Source organism: Dendrobates tinctorius, unplaced genomic scaffold, assembly GCF_039654945.1.
Source record: "Dendrobates tinctorius isolate UK_male_01 unplaced genomic scaffold, ASM3965494v1 ptg000011l, whole genome shotgun sequence".
NCBI classification, from domain to species: Eukaryota; Metazoa; Chordata; class Amphibia; order Anura; family Dendrobatidae; genus Dendrobates; species Dendrobates tinctorius.
This window is the reverse complement of record NW_027361679.1, coordinates 97,885,376-97,905,268: the sequence shown is the minus strand read 5'-3', so window position 1 is coordinate 97,905,268 and position 19,893 is coordinate 97,885,376. Positions and strand designations below refer to the sequence as shown.

The window sequence follows — 19,893 nt, the reverse complement described above, 5'->3', positions numbered from 1 at the left end:
CAGACCGCATTCGGGAGAAAAGTTCTCCAGGCGGTAATCCCACCCTGAGGAGGTGCTTTGGTACTCTCCATGGTGCTGTCAGGTGGACGTCCTGGAAAATAGGTATTAGACCTACCGGTAATGATGTTTCCAGGAGTCCATCCTGACAGCACGGGTATTTCCCTCCCTGTTATGTTATGCTATGTTGTATTTTGATATGTCATATGCTGTAATATGATTGTTTCATTAAACTGTTACTAGCATCATCCACCTTGCGGTACTTGTTAAATCACTGAGGGAGAGGGGGTGGGACGTGACCTTTAACCTCTCGTGTGCTTCCTGTCCCTGTAAGGAGGAGGAGGACGTCCTCCATGGTGCTGTCAGGATGGACTCCTGGAAACATCATTACCGGTAGGTCTAATACCTATTTTTCTCCTTCGCCTCATTGGAGGACACAGGACTTTGGGTGTATGCTACTGCTGCCAGGAGGCTGACACTAAGTGAGTGGGAAAAAAAGGTTAGCTACCCTCCTCCGCAGTATACACCCTCGCCTCGGTTTCAGGCGAAACCAGTTCATGCTTAGTGTCCTAGGAGGCACACCCGTCTGGTCTTTCTCCAGACTTTTTTTTTTTTTTTCCATGAAGATGAGACAGGGGCGACGGACCCTATTGAAAGGGTCCGATCTCCCCAAACCAACAATGGGCGAGCACGTGGAGTGTCGCCTCCACATATCCTCTTCCGCAACGTGGGACATGATGCCGGACTCAGCCCTGAACACCCTAAGGTATTGAAACCCTAGGCTGTACAGAGGCACAGGTATAGTCCGTGCGGCCCCCACTGCACCAGCAATGTGCAAAGACTGCGGTGGTGGAAGGAGGCGGACCGGTCCCTCTCCTCATCCCTTGGAGGGAAGATGGAGTTAGGGTGCCTGCAACGTAATTGATTTTGTTATGCAGCCACCTTTCCCCCCCTAACCTGAGGATCAGCTGGAGCATCCAGGGGTGAGGCGCGGAAGGAGGTGGGCAGTCGGTTAGGTAGTGGCCCCATTTTATCTGGCCACATTCCCGGGCTTCCACACGAGTACGGGCGCCAGCATGCGCTCCCACAGCTTGTGGCAGTCGGCAGCACCATTCCTGCCCAGGCCCCTGCTTCCGGCGGTCTCGCCCCGGTGACCGGGCAGGCCCCGAAAATTTAGTCCCTGGCTTCTGCTGGCACTAGGCCGCGGGTGGAAATCCCGCCCCCCACGATGCGCCTTCTTCTGGCGGACCCGCCCCCGGGGGCTCGGGTGAGCGCCGAAAAATTTAGTCCCCGGATTCAGCCGGCGCTAGGCCGCGGGCAGAGGCCCCGCCCCCATGACATCACCGGCGGTCGCATCTTCCGGTGGGAAGAGGCACACTTTTTTGAAAAGAGAGCAGCTGTTTGGCAGGCTGGACACCTAAGCGGACACAGGACTGGGGACACAAGACTGGGGTAAGTGCTATCCCCGCCATTCCCCCCCTGCAGGCATATCACCTAGCAGGGCCACCATGTCTAGAAATGCTAAGACGCACACGTTTCTGTACCTTGCGTGCACCTCCTGTTGGTCCGTCTTCCCACATGCACAAAGCAAGCAAATTTGTGAAGCCTGCGATTCCGAACGTACCCAGGAGCCCTCCCCTGCAACCGAGGCTAGTGTGTCTAGTCTCCCGGAATGGGCTCTGTCTCTGTCTCAGTCCATGGCATCGCTTACGAGAGCAATAGAGTCCCTTCGAGACCCAGATAGGGGCAGGGATAGTGGCTCGCCTGTCTTAGAGGGGTCCTCCACCTCACAGGAGCCTCCGGCCTTATTGACGCTGTGAACCAGACCCTGAGGATTGACAATGAATCCACCCTGGCCTCAGGGCACAAGGTGTCATTTAAGCGGGTCAAGCGGCCTCATAGCATATTTGCCACTCACCCAGAGTTTGACGACATAGTGCAACGACACAGGGAACGGCCGGACAAGCGTGTCTCAGGCCAAAAGGCGCTTGAGGCAAGATACCAGTTTGCCCCTGATCTCCGTAAAAAGTGGGCGGAATCCCCGACGGTAGATGGACCCGTATCGCACTTGGGCTCTAAGACTCTGTTGTCTATACCTAATGGTTCCTCTATCAAGGATCCCACTGACCGTCTCATAGACGGCCTGGCTCGCTCAGTATTTGAGGCGTCAGGTTCAGCGCTCTCTCCCTCGTTCGCAGCTACTTGGGTAGCCAAGGCCATGGTTTCTTGGTCAGAATCCGTAAACAGAGCCTTGCATGGTATGGACCTGCCTGCGGAGGTAGCAGAAATTGGTAATCAGATTGCGTTGGCCGCAGACTATTTGATTAATGCATCTTTGGATGCAGCTAGCTGTGCAGCACTCGCTGCCGCATATGCAATTTCTATTAGGAAGGCTCTGTGGTTGAGGACTTGGCATGCAGATTCAACCTCCAAAAAGTCCTTAACTTCTCTACCTTATCAGAGTGGCCGCCTATTCGGGGCAAAAGCAGTTTTCTCCCTCAGCAAAGGGTTAAACAGCCTTTTCGTCACCAGCTTCAGACACTATTTCGGTCCTTTCGCAACCCCGGGTGGGCTGCAGCAACCAACCCCGCTGTTTCAGGTCGCCCCAATCAGGACAGGGATCGTCAGGTCTCATATAGAGCCAACCATTGGGGAGAATGTGATCCCTCTAGCCCAGATCAAGGGGACCTAGGTCCCAAAGATCTTCAGCCAAATGACTCAAGGCAAGTTCCGGGCGACACCAGCAGAGTAGTTGCCCGCCTACTCTGGTTTCGCCATATCTGGCTCTTCCTCTGGTGGTTACTGAAGGTAGTGGAGCTGGTCAGATTGACAGAAGTGTTGCGAGTTCTCTTTCTGGGCTCCCTCTGGTGGTTACTGGAGGTAGTGGAGCTGATCAGATTGACAGAGGCTTGCTACCTGATAATGATACAGGAAAGATGTATATCTTCGTACCGTGTTAGCCAGTAGATAGAAAAATATTCAGGATTGAGAGTCCTCAGTAGTTGATACCTTTTAATGGCTAACTGAAAAGATGGTAGTATTACCATCTTTTCAGTTAGCCATTAAAAGGTATCAACTACTGAGGACTCTCAATCCTGAATATTTTTCTACCTGATAATGATAATTGGAGATCTGGGGTTTCTGACTGGTGTATTTAAGACAGCTGACTTCCTTCAATCCCTGCTGGTGATTTTCTTCCTGTGCCTTCTGAGGTCTGATGTCTGATGTCTCCTGCTCTGTTCCTGCATGGTTCAGATAAGTGGTTCATTTGCTAATCTTTTTGCATTTGATCTGGTTTTGTCTATCTCTGCTTTGTGCTGGTCAGCTTGCTACTGCTGGGGCTGTGCTGGATCACCGCCCATATGTTATCGCTTGTGTCAGTTTGTTCTGTCCCCTTTTATATTGGTCTCTTTTTGCTGTGCTTTCAGTATATACCAGAATGCTGATATAGTGGGGGTGAAGTCGTGTGACTTCAGTGTTTTTTGTGCATCAGATGTGTTGGATTTTTCAGGGTTTTTGTGTGATTGCAGACAGTGTCTTTCCTTTCCTGTCCTGTCTAGTCAGTTTGGGCCCCATCATTTGCCCATCATTTGCCCCATCAGTCTATTTTTCTGCCTGCATTTGTGTTTTCATCTTGTCTCACCGACAATATGTTTGGGGGCTGTCTATTCCTTTGGGGTCTGCAGTTTAGATTTCACTTTTCTTGCTTTAGACTGAGATAGTTCTCCGGCTGTGCCAAGGCGTCTAGGGCATCATAGGTACGCTCCACGGCTACTGCTAGTTGTGTGGATAGGATCAGGGGTCTGCAATCCGCGTAGTTACCAACCTCTCTGGTTTTCTGGTGGCTTAGCCTGGACCTGCTGTCCTCCTCGGTGACCCATTCATAACAGGTAAGAAAGCTGGTGTCCTCGGGGTACAAGTTAGAATTTGTCAAGCACCCCCCAAGACGATATTTTCTCTCTCGTCCTACCAAAATGGAAACCTGGTTACAGGCTTTGTTCAAAGCCATCGAATTGCTCCAGCAAAACGGTGTTGTTATTCCCGTAGCGGAAAACAAAAGATTTCAGGATTTCTATTCCAACCTGTTCACGATCCCCAAAAAGGATGGGACTGTCAGGCCCATTCTGGACCTAAAGCTTCTGAACAGGTTTGGCAGGATTAGACATTTCCGGATGGAGTCTCTCCGCTCTGTCATATCTGCCATAGGACGGCGAGAATATTTGGCCTCCATCGACATCCAAGACGTGTACCTGCACATCCCAATTTTCCCTCCACATCAGAAATTTTAACGCTTCGCTATCAACGGCCTACATTTTCAGTTCGCAGTCCTGCCCTTCGGGCTAGCTACCACCCCAGAGTGTTCACAAAGGTCATGGCGGTCGTCATGGCCATCCTGCACTCCCGGAGCATAGTTGTCTTGCCTTACTTAGACAACCTCTTGGTCAAAGGCCCTTCATATCGAGCTTGCGAAGGAGAGCGTCAGCATCACGGTAGATATTCTTTCCCGCTTAGGGTGAATGGTCAACGTGAAGAAATCATCCCCTGTTCTAGCTCAGAGGATTTCCTTTTTAGGGATGATCTTCGACACCTCCTGAGGGTTGGTAATTCTCCCTCGGGAAAAGGCCCTAGCTCTCCGGCAGGGAGTACAGGTACTTCGCCAACCAGTCCCTCATACCATTCGTTTTTGCATGAGGGTCTTAGGGAAAATGGTGGCAGCAATGGAAGCAATTCCGTTTGCCCAACTCCATCTTCGCCCCCTGCAGCACGCCCTCTTGGCATCTTGGGACAAGAACCCATTTACTCTTGACCACCGGTGCCGGTTGTCCGCGCAGGTCAGACAGGCACTCCGGTGGTGGACAATCAGTTCCTCCCTTTTCCCCCGGACCATTGGTTGATGGTCACAACCGACGCCAGTCTCCTTGGCTGGGGAGCAATTTTTTGCCATCACACGACCCAGGGACGTTGGTTGCCACAGGAGGCACGCTTCCCGACCAACTTGTTAGAGATCCGGGCGATCCGGCTGGCTCTGCAACATTTTCATCATCTTCTAGCAGGTCGCCCCGTCCGGATTCAATCGGACAACACCACGGCCGTGGCTTATATAAATCATCAGGGGGGCACCCGCAGCAGGGCAGCCATGCACGAGGTGGGGCACGTCCTTCACTGGGCCTAGAGAAAGCACGCGGTGATATCGGCAGTCCACATCCCAGGCGTAGAGAAGTGGGCAGCAGACTTCCTCAGCCGTCAGGGTCTTGCATCCGGGGAATGGTCTTCCGGCAGATTTGCCAACATTGGGGAATGCCAGATGTGGACCTGATGGCCTCCAGGGTGAACGCCAAAGTGCCCGCATTTGTCGCTCGGTCCCGGGACCCGCAGGCAATCGCCGTGGATGCGTTGGTTCTGCCATGGAACCAGTTTCACCTCCCATACCTATTTCCCCCGCTGCCACTACTTCCGAGGGTCATCAAGAAGGTCAGGGCAGAAGGGGTTCCAGTGATTCTGCTGGCCCCAAATTGGCCTCGTCGGGCGTGGTACGCAGACCTGGTGCAGCTACTCGCCTACATCCCCTTGCGGCTGCCAGACCTACTTTCCCAGGGCCAGATCTACCACCCGAACTCGGGGTCCCTGTGTTTGACGGCTTGGCCGTTGAATCTTGGATTCTGACCCAGGCTGGGTTTGGACACAAGGTGGTTGCTACAATGGTTAGCGCCCAGAAGCCCGCCTCAGCACGTATTTACCACCACACCTGCAAGGTTTTCTTCATATGGTGTCGGGACCACGTTTGTTCTCCACTGAGATTCTCTATTCCCAACATTTTAGCCTTTCTCCAGTGTGGCCTAGACTCAGGTTTAGCTCCAAGTTCCCTCAGGAGACAGATATCGTCCTTATCCGTCCTGTTCCAGCGCAGGATTGCTACCAATCTGCAGGTAAATACCTTCATCCAGGGGGTCTCACACTTGGTACCCCCTATAGGACCCCTCTGGACGCCTGGGACCTTAACCTGGTCCTAGGTGTTCTCCAGGAAGCTCCATTCGAACCACAATAGGTCTTTGACATACCTTTCCTGGAAGGTGGTGTTCCTTGTGGCGATAACATCAATCAGATGGGTCTCGGAGCTGGCAGCTCTATCTTGCCGAGCTCCGTTCCTGATATTTCACAAGGATAAGTTGGTTCTCAGGCCAGCTCCTCCTTTTCTGCCGAAGGTCGTTTCCTCATTTCACATTAATGAGGACATTGTCTTGCCCTCCTTTTGCCCGGCACCGGTACACCGTGTGGAAAAGGCTCTTCATACTTTGGATCTGGTGAGAGCTCTCAGGAGGTACGTGTCACGGATGGCATCCTTTCATCAGACAGATACGCTGTTCCTGCTCCCCGAGGGTCGCAGGAAGGGACTTGCTGCCTCAAGATTGACCATAGCCAGGTGGATTCGGCTGACGATTCAGGAATCCTACTGCATCAGAAGCGCAGCTGTTCCAGCAGGGATCAGAGCACACTCAACTCGAGCAGTGGGCGTCTCTTGGGCTCTTCGGCAACAGGCATCGGCGGAACAGGTATGCAAGACGGCAACCTGGTCCAGAATGCACACATTGTCCAAACACTACAATGTCCATACTCAGGCTTCAGCAGATGCAAGCCTGGGTAGAAGGATTCTCCAGGCAGCGGTGGCGCACCTTTAGACAGGAGGTGCGTGTAGCTTGGACCGGGGAGTTGACTTCCCACCCAGGGACTGCTTTAGGATGTCACACAGTCCTGTGTCCCCCAATGAGGCGAAGGAGAAACAGGGATTTTTGTGATCCGTAAAATCCTCTTCTCCGAGACGCTCATTGGGGACACAGCACCTACCCTGTTAGCTGATTGGCTCCTTTTTTGTTTACTAAAATGTATTTTTTGATTTGTTGCCTGATTTAAGGTTGATTTTGTCTTTTTGTTGATCTACTGCTTCTGGACCAAACTGGTTTTGCCTGCAATCGAGGCGAGGGTGTATACTGCGGAGGAGAAGCTAACCTTTTTTTTTTTTTTTTCACTCACTTAAGGGTCAGCCTCTTGGCCGCAGTAGCATACACCCACAGTCCTCTGTCCCCTAATGAACGTCTCGGAGAAAAGGATTTTACGGTGAGTATCACAAAAATCCCTGTTTTTTTGTTGCGTTTTTTTCTGCAATTTTGACATGCTAGATTTGTCTCTTGTGCATGCTGATAAAGTTTAGTGTTGAAAAAAAAAGAGTTCTATTTTGTAGAATCAGGTTTTGGCATAAAAAGCGCATTTGCTTCTATGGGTTTAAAGAAGTAACATGCTCCATTGTGCAAAAAACGCAGCAAAGCGCAAAATCCCGATGACAATAAAACAAATGTGTGTGCATGAGATTTCTGAAATTTTATAGACTTTGCTGGTACTGTAAAACGCAGCTGAAAATTTGCATAAAAACATAAAAAAAGCTGCAAATTGCCATGTGGGAACTTGGCCTCATGGTAGCTGAAATATATGACTTAACAAAAATGTTTTTTATTTTTCCAGTCCTCAGGAAAGAGCAGGGAGTGAGGGGAAGATGCATTCAGAACCTTCCTTATCAGTGTAAATGGTACATGGTGTTGCTATTGTACCAATATAATAGAGCTGATAGTAAAACCCCGTCCTCTCCTGACCCTGTCTACACAGCAAAGTTGACAAGCGAGGTGCAGGAAACAAGGCATCAGCATATCGTGCGTGCTCTAGGGTACATTATAAAAACTGGAATTTTTCACAATTATATTTTTATAGTTTTATTGAAAATCTGTCTGAAATGTTACTGTTTGTATCATGCTTTTTCCTTAGCTTAGCATTCAAACTGTTTGTCACAGTATAGATAATGTAACCATGTTCCTCAGAGCTCATCCTCCTTTTTTTTTTTTTTTTTTTTTTTTTAGGTACTTTCTGAATATGGGATGGTTCATGTTACATCAGATAAAAGTGGCGGCCGTGCCAAAGATTACTGCATTCTTTTCAACTCTGAATGGGCCCACCTGCCTCATGACCTCACCAAAGCTGTAAGTGAATTTTCTCTTCTCACAGAGTTTAGCATTGAGATTTACTTCTAAGACATACGCCGACCCATTAGTTGTTGTATGAAGAGCGATAATACTCAAAGTATCTATGTTCATGAATTCAGAAACGTGAGTCTTCACTGCAAAGTGTTACATTTAGAACTTAAAGGGAATCTGCCAGCTGGTTTTTGCTAACTCATCTGAGAGCAGCCTGATGTAGGCAGAGGGACCCTGAATCCAACAATGTATCACTTAGATTACTGGGTGCAGCGGTTGTGACACAATGAAGAGTTTTTAGATTTAGCAATGAAGCAGAGCTGAGGAAGATAACCCCGCCCACACTAGGCCTTGTATATCCAATGTCCATAGACAGTAAGCTGCCTGGCACAGGAGGGTACTTGTTGGACCAAGGCTCACACAGCTAGCTAGTCAAAAGCTACTAGTGCTAAAACAAACAAAACTACTGAGCTTGATAAGAGAGGCCTCCATGAAATCTGTGTTTAACCCCTACCTCATGCTGTCTTCAAATTACATAGTAAAATCCTACTAACTCCCTTTAAAAGAAATACGATAAAAAACTAATAGACGTCAGTGCAGCAAAAATAAATGGCATTTTTTTTGTGTGTTTATATGTAACTTCGGGCCACTTTCTTCATCACTGCCAACTTTGAGTTTCCAACTGACATCTCACTCAGAGCTCCAGCAGATGGGCCCTGCTACATTCAGGTTCAATGTCTCTAAAGCTGAAGGGAAGGGGTATTCTCTTTGACAACCATTACATTGTTATACAGTCTCTAGACAGAAAATGTTTTCCTCTAGAAATCTATTTACAGTTGCTTTTTCCACTTTGTCACTAGAATATGCCATCACTGCCCAATTAGTGGGTGTAACAGCATGGATCTTTGAAATGATGGCATTCCAGCTCTCATTGAACTTTTTCTAGAATGAAGCTGTGTTTCCATTCCCTTCGTAGCTGTGTGCCTCTATTCTCGAGAATGACAGGGGTCTGACCGAGCAGTATGCTATAACTTACAACACTTCTACCATAAATGCCTGGAAGCCTCTGGGAATCACATCTATGGCATCCACCTCTGTCTAGAATTGGTGTTTCACTGCTTAGTCAGGGGGGCTGTCATATTCTGCTGTTTCTGTAAATCACTTAGAAATTAATGGAGAAAAGCACACACGTGGCAGCCACCATGTCATTCATCCTTTTTTTTACCAGTTAATTTTTATTAAACATTTTCTAAAATACAATACAACTAAACCCCACACACATCCCCCCCCCCCCGCTTCCCCTGCCCACCCCAATGTCCATATGCTGCTGTTGATAAAAGAATAAAAAGATACCGTATAAATATTAGCGAGTACGTAAAAACAACATACCATCATCACAGTTAGGGCACTTATGGTAACATATATTTATGAAGACAAACACAGATTACTCACCTAATCTGCTTATAGTTCAAAATATTCGTAAGTGTGCGGTAGACCACCTTAATATTGGGGGAGGGGCAGATATGGTCTATCCAGCCAGGGTGCCCATATATCTTATAATTTCTGATATGTCCCCCTTTTCTGGTAAACGTATTTCTCAAGACGTTAGTGTTCTTGAACCCTGTTATTACCTCTCCAACAACCAGAGATTTAGGATTTTTCCAATATGGCGCTATGTTTCTCCGGGCCTGATATGATATACGTGCGATAGTCGGTGATTCTCACTCCTAGGAATTTCTGCTGTGTAACCAAGAACAGGAATTAAGGGTTCTGGAGGAATCTGACCATTGTACACCGAGTTTATAATCTCTATCATGTCTCTCCAATACCTCTGAAGATGTGGGCAGGTCCACATTAGATGTATTAAATCTGCGTCCGGCATATTACATATCCAACATCGTGAGTCTGGCTTTACTCCCAATTTTAAGGTTCAAAAAGTTTTTATTATTACAAGTTAGAAATAACAAGTGACGTACAGAAAAAAACAGCTGACCAGTTCACAATTTATGCCAGATGTGACGTTGAGAAATTTAACATCATATGCTCAATAGTTTTTTATCATCAGCAATTATTCAATCTATATATATAAAATAGAGTGTGTGTGTCTATCACCAATCAATCACTAAGCATCTTTCATTTCACCAGAGCTGTTTAAAAGAAGCTGAGCTGTGATTGGTTGCTATGAGAAACAGTTTTCCCTCTCCACAACACCTCAGCAGACACTGACCGGGTGGGAGAAATCTAGCATCCCCAGAAACATAAGCTCCCAGCCATTGTCTGCCCCCCAGAAAGGAGCAGAGAGCACATGGCAGAAAGGACCCCCCCCTCCCGTGCCCATATAACCATCACACATCCTCCATCCCATAGGCACATCTTCCTTCTTAAAGGGATCTCCAGTATGGAAGTTAGGGCAAATCCCTCAGCGCTCTGATTCTCACGCCAGGCTTCTATTAAAGGGATTATTGGTATGGAAGTCAGGACAAATCCATCCATCGCTTTGGTTTTGACCCCAGGCCTCTCTTAAAGGGATCCCCAGTATGGAAGTTAGGGCAGTTCCACTCAGCGTTCTGGTTCTGACCCCAGGCTTCTATTAAAGGGATCACTGGTACGGAAGTAAGGGCAAATCCACTCTGCGCTTTGGTACTGACTCCAGGCCTCTCTTAAAGGGATCTCTGGTATGGAAGTTAGGGCAAATCCCTCAGCACTCTGATTCTGACCGCAGGCCTCTCTTAAAGGGATCTAGAGTATGGAAGTTAGGGCAAATCCCTCAGCGCTCTGATTCTCACCCCAGGCTTCTATTAAAGGGATCCTTGGTATGGAAGTCAGGGCAAATCCATCCAGCTCTTTGGTTTTGGCCCCAGGCCTCTTTTAAAGGTATTTACAGGTATGGAAGGTAAAGCAATTCTACTCGGTGTTCTGGTTTGACCCCAGGCTCTCTTAAAGGGATCTCCGTATGGACGTTAGGGCAAATCCCTCAGCGCTCTGACTCTGACCCCAGGATTCTCTTAAAGGGATCCCCGGTATGGAAGCTAGGACCGCTCCACTCAGCGCTCTCGTTCTGATCCCAGGCTCTCTTAAAGGGATCCCCGGTATGGAAGTTAGGACCATTCCACTCAGTGCTCTGGTTCTGACCCCAGGCTGAGGGGATGATGTCGGATATTAGGGGTAGTACTCCGGTGGCTCTGGCTGATGGGATGATGTGGAATATTAGGGGTAGTAGTCCGGTGGCTCTGGCTGACTGGATGATATGGGATATTAGTGGTAACAGTCTAGTAGCTCTGGCTGACGGGATGATTTGGGATATTAGTGGAAGTAGTCCGGTAGCTCTGGCTGACAGTATGATATTGGGATGCTATATTGAATGTGGCTATGTGGAATGGGTGGGGCTCTACACTCAGATAGATAGATATAGATAGATAGATATATATATCTATCTATTATTTAATTATAATTTGTTATAACTAAACCGTAGTTAGTTACTATGCCTGGGCAACGCCGGGCTCGTCAGCTAGTGGAATATAAATACAAAACAAAACTGTGTAAAGAAAAACTCAAGTCACAAAAGAAAATATACATTAGGAGAGGGGGCAGATTCAAAAGTTTCCCCCCATTTTATACAAGAGAAGAGGTGTCCTATATACCCTGTGAACTAGGAATAAATGGGAGAGTCTGCCTGACTCTAACGGACACCCTAGCAATATCCTGCTCTGTATCATCCCATGTCTCAACTTTTAGAGGTGCGACATCTTTCTGCCATCTCTCGTTTATAGGACAGACTCCCCCTCTCAACCTATTTTTTCTTTCCACCATGACGGCACCACGGAGAGAGAGGGATCTGCCCTCAGGGACAGGAAACCTACAGATGAAAAAGACGGTACCTCTCTCTCACATCAGTTGGTTTCCTGTCCCTGACGGGGAACCTACAGCACGTACCTGCAGTCGACGTGGGATTCCGGGGACCGAACCAGTCCGGTAATAGGCAGTGGGGCTCCCTGCCTAGGCTGGGTCGAGAACTTGGGCTGGCTTCCCCTGAAGCACCACCACCGGGGTCGGCGGGCCTTGAGGGTGAGTGGGGAGAGGCAGTGAAGATCGGACGAAGTCTGCCGATCCCAGAAAGAAGAAAAAAAAAAAAAAGGGGGTGCTGCCTCCTACAAGTATAGTGGCGGCGGTCACTACACTACAGGAGAGCCCCCCCGCCAGACGCGGACAGCCTGTGGAGGGTGGCAGCGGCCACCAGGAGCCGCAAATTACAGAGCCTGCCGGACCTCGGAGTGGCCTATGGGGGGTGGCGGCGGCCACCGGGGACCGCGAGATACAAAGGTCTCGGCAGGGCCTCGGAGCGGGAGGGTGGCGGCGGCCACCGGGAGCCGCAAGCGATAGGGCCCGCCGAGGGGAGGGCACAGGATACCGACACTGAGCGCACGCGAACACAGCTCCCTTGAAGAAGGGAGGTGCAGTGCACTGCTGGGTAATCTGCAGTGCGCATGCGCGGGCGGCCACTTCCGGCGGGGCGCAGGGATCGCTGGGAAGAGGGCGGCGCCAAATTAAAAAAAAGAGATCGTGTTTAAAACCCCTCTAAAGGTGAAAGAAGAGGTCACCATGAGTGGGAAACCACAGAAAGAGGAGAAACGGAGGCGGTCCCCGAAGCAGGGACCACGGCAAATGCAAGAACAGCGCCAGCATTTAGAGCGCCAGCGCCACTCTTCCCAGCAGCACAGCAGCAGCGGTCATGCAGGATCGCGGCGCAGCCAAAGCTCCACCACGGCGGTACAGCCAGAAGTGGATTCAGCAGTGGAGATAATCCCTACTCCCGAGACGGTATCTCTCGTTCCACAAGGAGAGTGAGTGATCTCCGTGAATGCCCGCTCGCTAATGTGCGATTTATTAATTTTTTTCTTTTTCAGGGGCGTAAATGCACAACCAAATCCAAACACATGGTATGTGCTATATGCACGGAGGAGTTACCCCCTATGTGGGAGAAAAAGATCTGTGCGGCGTGCATAGAACAGACAATACAGGAGGCATCCCCGAGGTTTGCTTTAGACCTCAAAACACTAATAAGGACCCAAGTCGAGGACGCCCTTAAGGGCGTTAGAACCTCAAAGAAAAATCGTAGGTCCAGGCATAGCTCTCCAGAGTCCAGCGTTAGTGAGTTAGGAAGTGAACTATCTGACTCAAGTAATTCATCATCCTCCCAGTCCTCTTCATCATCCTCAGAAGGGGGACGCAGCTGCTTCCCCATTGAAGAAACGGACTCCCTGGTAAAAGCTGTGACGACAACTATGGGTCTGGTTGATGAACTCCCTAAGAAAATGGCCCAAGATCTAATGTTCGGTGGGCTAGAGCAAAAAAAAACGGAGGGCTTTCCCGGTCAATGAGAAAATCCACTCCCTAATTAAACGAGAATGGAAAAAGCCAGACTAAAAAGTCCTCCTAACACCAAAGAGGAAATACCCCTTTGACGACCCGTCCTGCTCCCTATGGAGTAAAGCACCTAAATTAGACATAGCAGTTGCAAAAGCTTCTAAAAAATTTGCCCTGCCCTTCGAAGACATGGGCACCCTGAAGGACCCAATGGATAAAAAAGCAGAAACTCTTTTAAAAAATGCTTGGGAGGCGGCAGGAGGGGGGCTAAAGCCAGCCATAGCAACCACGTGCACGGCTGGACCATTTACAAATAAAGGAAAAAGTCCCAAGAGAAACAATACAAAGATCAGTTTCTGTAATGAAGGGAGCAGCAGCTTTCCTGGCGGATGCGTCAGTAGCCTCGACCAGGCTGGCAGCCAGGACAGCAACCTTCCCGAATGCCGCAAGACGCGCCTTATGGCCGAAATGCTGGCCAGGAGGCTTGCAGACAAAAAACAAATTGTGCGCAATCCCGTGCTAGGGGGAATTCTTATTTGGCCCAACGCTAGATGACATCTTGGACAAGGCAGGGGACAAGAAAAAATCCTTTCCCGGGCTCCCTAGTCAGTCAAACGGCCTTTTCGGAACAGAAAGCTTATGCGACGAAAGCCCCCAAAAGGAAACAAAGAAGGATGGGAGGATAGAAGGAATAAAAAAGGCTTTATGTTTAACAAACCCCTCGACAACAAGAAGCCACAATGAAGGTACTCCCTGGGTCGGGGAAAGATTATCCTACTTTCTCCAGGCCTGGGAAAAAATATCTGTGAGTTCATGGATACTGAGCATAATAAAGGAAGGTCTGATGCTAAAATTCAGTACCCTCCCAAACAATTCTTTTGTGATAACGCCCCAAAGGACATCACACGAGCAGCTGGCTCTGCAACAAGAAATCGCGAATCTAAGGGAGAAGAACGTATTACAAGAAGTCCCCTACCAGGACAGAGGCAAAGGCTTCTTCTCCCCTCTCTTCCTTCGCAGGAAGCCAGACAGATCTTACAGGGCGATCATAAATCTAAATAGACTGAACAAGTTCCTGGAAATTCAACACTTCAAAATGGAGACAATAAAACCTTGTGTAAAAATGCTTCCCCCATCTTGCTTCATGGCTGTATTAGACTTGAGAGATGCATATTACCATGTACCTATTCACAGAGACCACAGGAGATACCTCAGGGTGGCGGTGACAATCCAGGGGGAGATAAAACATTCAGTTCAGAGCCCTCCCCTTTGGGCTAGCTATTGCTCCAAGGGTATTTACAAATATAATGTCAGAAGTAATGGTCCACATAAGAGAGCAAAATATCCTGATAGTCCCATACCTGGACGATCTCTTAATAATAGGCGTCGCCTTTCACCACTGCAAACAACAATTGTACATGGTCATGAGATCTCTACTGAGTTTAGGATGGATTTGCCCAAATCCTGACTCGTACCAAGTCAAGTGCAGGAGTACTTGGGGATAATACTGGACTCAACCGAACAAAAATGTTATCTTCCGCAGACGAAGATGCAAAAGATGACACTGATGGTGTTACAAATGATAGCTTCCCCAGTCACTACCCTGAGAAAAGCAATTTCTATACTGGGGTCAATGACAGCCTGCATGCCAGCAGTACAGTGGGCACAAAGCCATACTCGAGACTTACAGTGGGGAAATATTAGACGCAGACGTTTCCCTACACGGGAATTTAGACAGGCAATTAGACATCTCACCAGACACAGTACATTCCTTAACATGGTGGACAGATCCAGACAATCTAACCAAGGGGGTTCCCTGGGCGTTACCAGCGACAAAGATCCTAACTAAGGACGCAAGCCCCTGGGGGTGGGGTGCACATCTAGGCAACCAGGTGGCGCAAGGGCCCTGGACTCAGTGAAGAGCGTCAGCTTCCTCAAATATGAAGGCGTTGCTGTCAGTAAAGCTAGCTCTCGTTCATTTTCTAGATTCACTTCGCTCCCAACACACAAGGGTCTTCTCAGACAACCAGGTAGTGGTAGCATATCTAAACCACCAGGGGTGCACCAGATCTCGAGCGCTGATGGAGGTAACAAAATCCATCTTCCACCTAGCAGAACACAATCTAGAATCCCTGACAGCCCTTCACATAAAAGGTTTGGAAAACCGAACAGCGGACTTCTTAAGCAGAACACGTCTAAAACAGGGGGAGTGGGAACTAAGCCAGTCAGTCTTCAATCAAATTGTGAAACTCTGGGGCTGACCAGAAATAGACTTATTTGCTAACATTCAGAACCGGAAGTTGGAAACCTTCTGCTTGATCAATTCCCAGGGGGGCCCAGTAGCTCTAGACACTTTCGCGATACTCTGGGATTATCATCTGGCCTACGCGTTCCCTCCAATATCTCTCATCCCCTTAGTACTGAGGAAAATACAGGGGGGACAAGGCGATGGTAGTGGTAATAGCGCCCTTCTGGCCCCGGAGAATATGGTTCCCCTGGCTGAGAAGAATGTCCGTAACAGATCCCTGGGTTCTACCAGAAACTCCAGACCTTCTATCCCAGGGACCAGTGTATCACCCCCATATAAAAAACTTGCACATGACAGCTTGGCTTTTGAGAGGGAACTCCTCAGCAATAGGGGCTTCTCGTCAAACTTGGTAACCACGCTACTTACAAAGTAGAAAGCCAGTAACCACTAAGGCGTACAGGAAAGTATGGAAAAAATTCATGTCAGTATCAGGCTGTGACCCAACGGGAGACATCCCAATAGACAAAATCCTGGAATTCCTACAGAAGGGGCTGGAATAAGGGTTAGCGACCAGCACCTTGAAAGTACAGTTGGCGGCCTTAGGAGCTTTGTATAACCATGACTTGGCCAAGAATCGGTGGGTTAGGAGATTCATGAGAGCCTCAAGTAGATTCAGGCCTATCCCCCTAACCCCCCCCCCCCCCCGGATCTAAACCTAGTGTTAAACGCACCGACCAAATCTCCCTTCGAGCCCCTCTTAAAAATATTGTCCCTTAAAGGGAATTTGTCACACCTTTTTTTGAGATATCATGTAGTGACATCATTCAATTGTGTGTCACATAAGGATTCTCTTAGTACTTTTGCTTCCCCCTGACAACGCACCTTTCATGCATAAATACCTTGTTTATATTGGTTCAGATGTATGTAAACTGCCGCTGTCCGGTCCGCTGGGCGGGGCTTATTCACCTGCTCCCCCCCTCCCTGTCTTGCTCTACACATTTCTTCTTGTCAGTTTCATAGGACCCAGGAGATCTCCCTACCCTCCTTCTGTCCCAATCCCAAGAATAAAACAGAAGAAGTACTGCACACTTTAGATGTAAAGAAGTGCCTGGTCCAATACTTGTTAACCTCAAGGGAGTTTAGGAAGGATAGGGCTCTGTCACGGAAGGGTCAAAAAGCATTGAAGGCCAAACTGGCGAGATGGATAAGAGCGGCCATCACCCTATCCTACTCCTCTTGCGGGGCGGCCATCCTGGAGGATGTAAGGGCCCATTCATCCAGGGCAGTGGCGTCATCCTGGGCGGAGAAAGCCGGCGCTTCAATAGACCAGATATGTAGAGCTGCCACTTGGTCTTCCCACTCTACATTTTTCAAATATTACCGTCTAGACTTGACCTCCTCTTCACATCTCACCTTTGGGAAAAGGGTTCTGGAGGCTGTGGTCCCTCCCTAGATGTACAATCTTTGTAACTCGCTCCGTGGTGCCGTCATGGGGGAAAGAGAAAATCGTAGTTGCTTACTGATAACGGTATTTCTCTGACCCATGACGGCACCCGTAAATCCCCTCCCTTTTCACACACAGGTGTGCACATTAGAGTGAGTTACTTAGCTTTAGTACTTAGCCACACGGTGCCTCTATTAAGCTTAATTTGATTAATTTTGGATTATTTATAACCATTTGAGTTGCAACTGAAAGTTCTGTGTAATGCTCTGTAAAACAACTGATGTGGGAGAGAGGTACCGCCTTTTTCATCTGTAGGTTTCCTGTCCCTGAGGGCGGATCCTTCTCTCTCCGTGGTGCCGTCATGGGATCAAAGAAATACCGTTATCGTTAAGTAACTACGATTTTCCAATAAACATACACTACTGTTCAAAAGTTTGGGGTCACACAGACAATTTTGTGTTTTCCATGAAAACTCATACTTTTATTAATCAAATGAGTTGCCAAATGAATTTAAAATCTAGTCCAGACATTGACAAGGTTCGAAAAAAAAATTTTTTTATTTGAAATTTTCTCCTTCAAACTTTACTTTCATCAAGGAATGCTGCGCTGGCCACTCCATTACAGATAGAATACCAGCTGCCTGCTTCTTCCCTAAATAGTTCTTGCATAATTTGGAGGTGTTCTTTGGGTCATTGTCCTGCTGTAGGATGAAATTGGCTCTAATCAAGCGCTGTCCACTGGGTATGGCATGGCATTGCAAAATGGAGTGATAGCCTTCCTTATTCAAAATCCCTTTTACCTTGTACAAATCTCCCACTTTACCAGCACCAAAGCAACCCCAGACCATCACATTACCTCCACCCTGCTTGACAGATGGTGTCAGGCACTCTTCCAGCATCTTTTCAGTTCTGTATCTCACAAATGTTCTTCTGTGTCATCCAGACACCTCAAAGTTGGATTTATCTGTCCATAACACTTTTTACCAATCTTCCTCTGTCCAATGTCTGTGTTCTTTTCTCCATATCAATCTTTTCCTTTTATTAGCCAGTCTCAGATATGGCTTTTTCTTTGCCACTCTGCCCTGAAGGCCAGCATCCCGGAGTCGCCTCTTCACTGTAGACGTTGACACTGGTGTTTTGCGTGTACTATTTAATGAAGCTGCCAGTTGAGGACCTGTGAGACGTCGATTTCTCAAACTACAGACTCTAATATACTTGTCTTGTTGCTCAGTTGTGCAGCGGGGCCTCCCACTTCTCTTTATACTCTGGTTAGAGCCTGTTTGTGCTCTCCTCTGAAGGGGGTAGTACACACCGTTGTAGGATATCTTCAGTTTCTTGGCAGTTTCTCGCATGGAATAGCCTTCATTTCTAAGCACAAGAATAGACTGTCGAGTTTCACATGAAAGTTATTTTTTTCTGGCCATTTTGAGAGTTTAATGGAACCAACAAATGTAATGCTCCAGATTCTCAACTAGCTCAAAGGAAGGCCAGGTTTATAGCTTCTCTAATCAGCCATCTGTTTTCAGCTGTACAAAACATACTTGCACGAGGGTTTTCAAGGGTATTCTAACCATCCATTAGTTAGCAAACACAAAGTACCATAAGAACACTGGAGTGATGGTTGTTGGAAATGGGCCTCTATACACCTATGAAGTTATTGCATTACAAACCAGACGTTTACAGCTAGAATAGTCATTTACCACATTAAAAATATTTAGAGTGTATTTCTGAATCATTTAATGTTAGCTTCATTGGTAAAAACTGCTTTTCTTTCAAAAAGAAGGAAATTTTAAGTGACCCTAAACTTTTAAACGGTAATGTAATATAGAGATCGCCCCTTTTTGTGTCTCCTTCAGACACCTCCATATCCAGGAAAGATGCATTGGGGTCAATCCATTACATTTTGGCTTGAACTGCATCGGCGTGGCTGCATTGTAAATATTGGGAAAACCTACTGTTAAGTAAATCAGATTCTTGCCTGAGCATCTCAAATGTTTTAAAATACTCCTCGCTATATAATTGGTTTATTGTGCCGATTTATCTTGTTTATCTTTTTTTTTTTTTTTTTTTTTTTTTTGTTCCCAAAGATCAAACTCTGTTAGTTTATCAAGTTCTAACTAGTTTGAGTTTTTCCAACTCAACAAGTATTTAGTGACACGTAGTATTTAAAGTAGATCTTTGGCTTTTTTCCAAATTCTATTCATAGCAAGCATACTCAGGAAGTTGGTGTTCGTGCCATCAAAAATCTCCCAGAGTCCTACATTTGGACCAAATGTGGGACTTGCCTTTAGCTGCTATCTCAACATGGTCATTGAGGAGGTAGCTGCTACATTTTCCCAATTCTAGCCTCTCGAGTGTTGTAATTGTGAAGAAATGTAGTATAGAAAGGGATTTGGTACTGCTAAACCACCATTAGTTTTAGGCTTATTCAAGGCTTGTAACTTAACCCTGGGAATTCTCTTCTTCCTTATCAAGTGTTGAAAAATACTGTCAATTTGAAACACATACGCCTTGGCGGCAAGACTGGGGCATTATGCAGAATATAGAAGGCTTGTGGCATAAGAACTATTTTGATTAGGTTATCCCTCCCTGTTACAGACAACGGGAGTTTACACCACGCATTGTTTTTTTGTTGAAATCTGGGTAGCATTGGTAACATATTTAGCGTTTCATAATCTGAAATTCTTTTACTGATTTGAATTCCCAAATCCCTGAGTGACGTCACTACTTTTAGTTGACCTGAGAGTTCTGTAGGTGCAGGTGGCTTCAGGCCTAGGGTCATAAGAGAAGATTTAGCTCAGTTAGTTGTAAGACCAGAAAGAG

At 47.5% G+C, this 19,893-nt stretch overlaps 1 protein-coding gene across 8 annotated transcripts in view; it reads left to right on the top strand.

The window, feature by feature from the left end:
• SPPL2B (signal peptide peptidase like 2B) overlaps positions 1 to 19,893 on the top strand; it is a 140,134-nt gene that overhangs the window by 30,981 nt on the left and 89,260 nt on the right. For all 8 annotated transcript variants that reach the window (XM_073545150.1, XM_073545165.1, XM_073545157.1 and 5 more), the window contains exon 2: positions 7,902 to 8,021. In XM_073545150.1, the coding sequence (XP_073401251.1) occupies positions 7,902 to 8,021 (120 nt within the window). The remainder of the gene's footprint in view (positions 1 to 7,901; positions 8,022 to 19,893) is intronic.